At 54.2% G+C, this 6144-nt stretch overlaps 1 protein-coding gene across 1 annotated transcript; it reads left to right on the top strand.

Annotated features, from left to right (window-relative positions):
* Positions 1-4376: 4376 nt before the first annotated feature.
* Positions 4377-5399, top strand: GJD3 (gap junction protein delta 3). Its single transcript, XM_004378074.2, has one exon. It carries the CDS (start codon positions 4479-4481, stop codon positions 5397-5399), a length of 921 nt encoding a protein of 306 aa, XP_004378131.1. The 5' UTR covers positions 4377-4478.
* The last annotated feature ends 745 nt before the right edge of the window (positions 5400-6144 follow it).

The following is a 6144-nucleotide window of genomic DNA, read 5'->3' as shown; positions in this document are numbered from 1 at the left end:
GTCCCTTCTAATAACGTCCAAAGTACATAAGCCAAGTCTCACCATCCTCCCTTCTAAGGAGTATTCTGGCTGTACTTCTTCCAAAACAGGTATGTTCGTTCTTCTGGCAGTCCATGGTATATTCAATATTCTTTGCCAACACCACAATTCAAATGCATCAGTTCTTCAGTTTTCCTTATTCATTGTCCAGCTTTCACATGCAAATGAAGCAACTGAAAATACCATGGCTTGGGTCAGGCGCACCTTAGTCCTCAAAGTGACATCTTTGCTTTTTAACACTTTAAAGGGGTCTTTTGCAGCAGATTTTGCCCAATGCAATACATCATTTGATTTCTTGACTGCTGTTTCCATGGAAATCCAAGTAAAATGAAATCCTTGACAGACAACTTCAATCTTTTCTCTGTTTATCAGTGATGTTGCTTATTGGTCCATTTGTCACGATTTTTTCTTTTCTTTATGTTGAGGTGTAATCTATACTGAAGGTATGATACAGTAGGTATCCTTTTGTGTCTGGCTTCTTTCATTCAGCAGAAAGTTTCTGAAATTCATCCATGTTGTTGCATGTATCAATAGTTCCTGATCTTTTTATTGCTGAATATTATTCCATTGTATGGATTTGTTTATCCATTCACCTGTTGACAGACATTTGGGTTGTTTCCAGTTTTGGCCTGTTATGAAAAAAGCTGCTATGAACATTAGAGTACAAGTCTTTTACGTGGACTTTTTCCCCCCATTTCTCTCCAGTAAATACCTAGGGGTAGAATTTTGGGGTCATACATTAACTGTATGTTCAGCTATATAAGAAACTGCCAAACAGTTTTTCAAAGTGATCATATCATTTCAGTCTTATATTTTCCTCAGTATTTTCAGGAGGTAGATTTGTGTTTCTTTTTAATGAGACCAGATCTTCACTGGCCTCAAGGTGACCCCAATATAGCCTGGTGAGCACAAACATATTCCAGTGAATCTTAGCAGGCATATAGGAGCCTCATCCATAGGTGACCTTGTTTTCTGTCCCCAGTAACTTTCCAGGGCCTGTCCCCAGGGCAGTCCTTTGGACCCAGGACTTAACTATTTTCAGGGAGGAAGCTGCTGTGGTCTACAGGTCAACTAATCTTGAGCTAACCCAATCCCACTAATTGAAAGATGCTGGAAGGGGGACTAGGAAGTGGGGCATTAAATTTCAATTAGGGTAGCTAGGAAAACATCAGAAAGGAGACATTACTGTAAAGACTAAAAAATATTAGAGGGGCATGGGAAAGAGAAAATTCAGTTGTGTCTTGCTTATGTCACTAGTGTTAACATACTAGGTACAAACGTGTATATGCCTGCATATGTGCACCTGTGTGGGAGTGACAGTGGCCCTGCAGCCCAGCAGGCAGGCAGAAGGACCAGGGTGAGGTGTCTGGGACGGAGTCTGGATGTGAACCAGGCCTCTCAGCCCAGCCCCAGGCTTCAAGCATGGCCAAGAACGGGACCGTGTGCCCGCCAGCTCTGCACAGCGTCAGTGACACCCTCCTCACAGTGCTATCTGGGAAGAAGGATGGGCCCCAGAGATTGTACAGTCTCCTGCGCCTGGCCCTGTGGCAGCAGGGGCTGGGGACAACGAAGCGTGATCTTGAGCTCTCCACCCCTCACCCACCCTAGCCCACCACCTCCGTCTTTCTAGTCCCACAGCCAGACAGGAGCCTGATGGGTTTTTTCCAGGCTGGGTTGATGGCCTGGCCCACCCAGCGGGGGCCACAGGGACAGGGAGGGGACCATTCCTAGGCAGTTAGGGGAGATGTGTGTCCCAGAGCCCCATGACTGGGGGAGGTTGGGGATGGGGAGGCAGCAGTGCCCCCACCCCACATCCTGTTTTCGGAATGTGGGGCCCCAGCACATGCTCTTTTTGTTTGGACTTTGTCCAGGGCAGCATCCCCCCACCCAGCCTCACTCCCAAGGGAACCCTGCATGAGGCGAGGCTGGGGAGGGGTCCTGGCACACCCAAGCAGGAGTTAACCTAGGGTTTTTCCAGGCTGGGCTGGGCTGCTGAGCCAGTGGGAATGAGAGGGTACATTTCCCACCCCTTCCTGAAAGCAGGTCAGGGGGTCTTTAGCAGATGAAGAACCATGCAGCCCCCACTCCCACCCTCTCCACCCCACCCTCCACATCCCCTCTGGCTGAGAGGAAGTGTCACTGAGGAAGCAATGCCTGGCGTCCTTGCCCTCAGGGAGGGGCAGGAATGGCCAACCTCCAGCATGGGCTCCGGAATCAGAGACTCACTATTTACCGGCTGTGCGACAGTGGACAAGTGGCTTAGACCCTGAGCATCAGTTTCCCCAGCTGAAGGTCTCTGAGAGGATTAAATGAGCTAATTTATGTGACAGCTCAGCACAGGGCCTGGCCCAGAGCAGGTGCGCAGGTGAGGGAGGGAAACAGTGTGCGGGTTGGGCAGCCTCCAAGATAGGTGGAGGGGACAAACAACACTTCTCAACCTCAGAGTGTTCCCCTCCCTGGCTGCTCAGATTGCCATCAGTCACCCTAAACCCCCCTCCATGGGACAGCGCCCACCACCTAGAGCAGCAGGGAGTGATCCAATTCAGAACCACGGAGGGTGGGGGAGCCTTTCTCTCTACTTTTCACATTATAAAACATATTCATTATAGTACATTTGGAAATTAACAGAAAAGCAGGAAGAAAACAAAAGCTTTCATTTAACCACCAAAGCTAGTCACTCTCGATACCTTAATGTTTTTCCATATGGAATTTTTTCTGGGCACAGGTTTTTTGGTTCTCTGCACCATGGTTGGGTGGGAAAGCCCCTGGGTGGCACAAACAGTTTGCACCTGACTACTAATCTAAAGGTTGGCGGTTCGAACCCACAAGCAGCGGCGCCTCAAAAGAAATCCCTGGCAATCTGCCTCCGCACAGATTACAGTAAAAAAAAAATCTATGGAGTAGTTCTACTCTGTAACACATGAGTTTGCAATGAGTCAGAATTGACTCAATGGCAATGGGTTTGATTTTTAGTTTTTAACATGGTTGGGATGTTAGCATTAAGCCTTTGAGCTGGAAGGAAACCTGAGGATCAGCTGGTCCAAACTCCTCAGTTGGCAAAGGAGGAGACTCTGATCCAGAAGAGCTAAGTGACTTGCCCACGGTTAAGTTAGTAGCAGAACTGGAGCAAGAACCCATTAGATGTTGCTGCCTCTTAAAATAACAATGCCCCCAACACCAGCACCGAACCTCCCTCCAGCCCTGAGGACCATTTTTGGAGAGGACAGTCAGTTAATAGGGGATCTAGGCTTCACAGTTTGGGGAGTATGTTGGAGAAGGGCTTCCATGCACCCCTCCTAGTTCTCTCAAAAAAGAGTGTGGCTCTGGTTAACTCCATCCCCCCACTTCCAGATGGAGACAGGCATGAGGTGGGGATGGATAGGGAGGGCTGGCAAAGGCCAGCAAGAGGCGTGGCCCTATATCTGCTCCCAAGGGTGGAGCCAGCCAGCAGGGTTGCCCTGTCCCTTTAAGAGAAGGGGGAGAGCTAGCCCCCTCTGCTATCCTGTCCTATTATCCATCCCAGCCAAATCCAAAAGGGAAAATGAAAGAGGGACCAGGAGAATCAGGTCCCAACCATCTCCCGAGTTGAGTTCCAGCGCTCAACTCTGACACCCCAGCCACAACCACAGGGTGAGTGCAGTTGGGTGAGGGCCTGGGGACAGCAGGGGCCTGTGGGGACCTGTGTGTGGGAGGGACTGTAAGAGGATGTGAGAGGCTGGAGGGGCTCCAGGGAGGAGATGGGAGAGGGCTGGGCCCACATTCCCACCACGCTGGGCTGGGGTGGCTGGGACACCTAGGACAAAGGATCCTAACAGACTTATGGAATTGGGGGCTACATTTTTATCAGCTCCCCAATCCTGAGAGGAGTTCACTGCAGTCAAAAGGGGGAAAGAAATCGTGGGTGGAGAAAGAAGAAAGTGGGGGCCCATTGCGTCTGCTGGCTGGCATCTCCCAGCGGTACCATATGTGAGGTTTGGAGTCCTTGGTTAGAGGCAGCACTCTTTCCCGTGGAACGCATCCTTGACTACATAGTGGTACCCCTGGATGTCTGCTTCCACAAATATAAGTCAGGGGCTGCTGATCTCTGGGGTTCCTTTCTAAGACTGGAATCTAGAGGATCCTGAGGTCTAACCACGCAGGCCCATGGGCGTCTGGCTAAAAAGCCAGGGTGGGGCTCCCTGCCAGCACCCATCGACCCCAAGGAGACAGGAATTCATGTTTTAAAATCGTCTACTATACTCAGGGCCTCCCCTCCCCGTGCTTTCCACACCATTAATTCATTTGCGCCAACAAAAACCCTGCTGAACCCAGGCCTATCTGACTTCCCGACTCACCCCGAAGTTACAGAGGTCTAACGGACCCCACCCCGATGCGCGTGGGAGGGGGGAGTCCCTGCTCTGTCCCGGTCCCTGACTTCCTGGCCCTGCGTCCCCAGCGCCATGGGGGAGTGGGCGTTCCTGGGCTCGCTGTTGGACGCCGTGCAGCTGCAGTCGCCGCTCGTGGGCCGCCTATGGCTGGTGGTCATGCTGATCTTCCGCATCCTGGTGCTGGCCACGGTGGGCGGCGCGGTGTTCGAGGACGAGCAGGAGGAGTTCGTGTGCAACACGTTACAACCAGGCTGTCGCCAGACCTGCTACGACCGCGCCTTCCCAGTCTCCCACTACCGCTTCTGGCTCTTCCACATCCTGCTGCTCTCAGCGCCCGCCGTGCTGTTCGTCATCTACTCCATGCACCAGGCCAGCAAGGAGCCGGGCCGGGCGGACGGGGGCGGCTGGGCCGCCGAGGCCAGGCAGCCGTGCGCCCGCGGCGGCTCTGAGGACCCATGCGCGCCCTGCGCCCTACGCGCCCGCCGCGCACGCCAATGCTACCTGCTCAGCGTGGCGCTGCGCTTGCTGGCCGAGTTGGGCTTCCTGGCCGGCCAGACGCTGCTCTACGGCTTCCGCGTGGCCCCGCACTTTGCGTGCGCCGGCCCGCCGTGCCCGCACACCGTGGACTGCTTTGTGAGTCGGCCCACCGAGAAGACTGTTTTCGTGGTCTTCTACTTCGCCGTGGGGCTGCTCTCGGCGCTGCTCAGCGTGGCCGAGCTGGGACACCTACTCTGGAAGGGCCGCCCAAGCCGCCGTGACCACGGGCGCGCGCGCCAAGCGGCCGAGCGCGACAACCGCTGCAACCGCGCGCACGAGGAGGCACAGAAGCTGCTCCCGCCGCCGCCGCCTTCAGCCCTGCCCTCCCGGCGGCCTGGCCCAGACCCCTACGCCCCGCCCGCCTACGCGCACCGGGCGCCGACAGGCGACAGCGAGGGTGCCAGCGGCCGCAGCAAGGCGTCTTTGGCTACTGTCCGCCAGGACCTGGCCATCTAGAGGCAGGCAATGAGTCGGGCAGAGGGTGAGTCCAGAGGCAGGGCTCCACCACCCCGGATCTCAGAGCAGAAACAAGAAGTCACCTTCCAAGAACTGTTCGCAGGACCCTACCCGAGCAGCAGACACGCAGGGAGGATGGCCCACACCACAGCATCCGCACTTCTCTGGTGCTCCCAGCTGCACCGCCAGCTGGGGCCAGAGAATGAACCAAGGCTGCTCCTTGGCGCCGTGATCCAAGTGGAAAGGAAGGAGGCAGGGGGGCCTGAGAGAGAATGGACAAGAGGAGGGCAGAGCGGAGTGGAAGGTGGAGGGCCTTGATTGCTTTACTGGGGACAAAAAACAACTGTGAGACTAACATTCGGGGGGCCTGTCCTTGTTCAGGCTGAGGCATGGCCCGTGTGGGCTGTGTGCACACGTATACAGTACACCCTGTGTGAGCTATGTGCACACGTGTACATCCTGTGTGAGTTGTGTGTGTGCACATGTACACATTATACCCTATGTGGGCTCTGTGTACATGCGTGCGTATGTATGTCCTGTGTGAGCTGTGTGTATGTGCACACATACACCGTGTGTGAGCTGTGTGTGTGCACACGTAAACCCTTGTGAGACGTGTGCATGCGTACACCGTGTGAGCTGTATGTGCATGCATATGTATACCCCGTGTGAGCTGTGTGTGTGCATATATATACCGTGTGAGCTGTCTGCATGCATATATATACCCCGTGTGAGCTGTGTGTGTGCA

Source organism: Trichechus manatus, unplaced genomic scaffold (assembly GCF_000243295.1).
Source record: "Trichechus manatus latirostris isolate Lorelei unplaced genomic scaffold, TriManLat1.0 scaffold00054, whole genome shotgun sequence".
Lineage (NCBI taxonomy): Eukaryota > Metazoa > Chordata > Mammalia > Sirenia > Trichechidae > Trichechus > Trichechus manatus.
Note: the sequence above shows the minus strand (reverse complement) of the source record. Positions and strands in the feature narration are given on the sequence as shown.

Excerpts from the sequence above, each read along its gene's own strand:
- GJD3 (XM_004378074.2), top strand. The coding sequence starts at position 4,479 with ATGGGGGAGTGGGCGTTCCTGGGCTCGCTGTTGGACGCCGTGCAGCTG.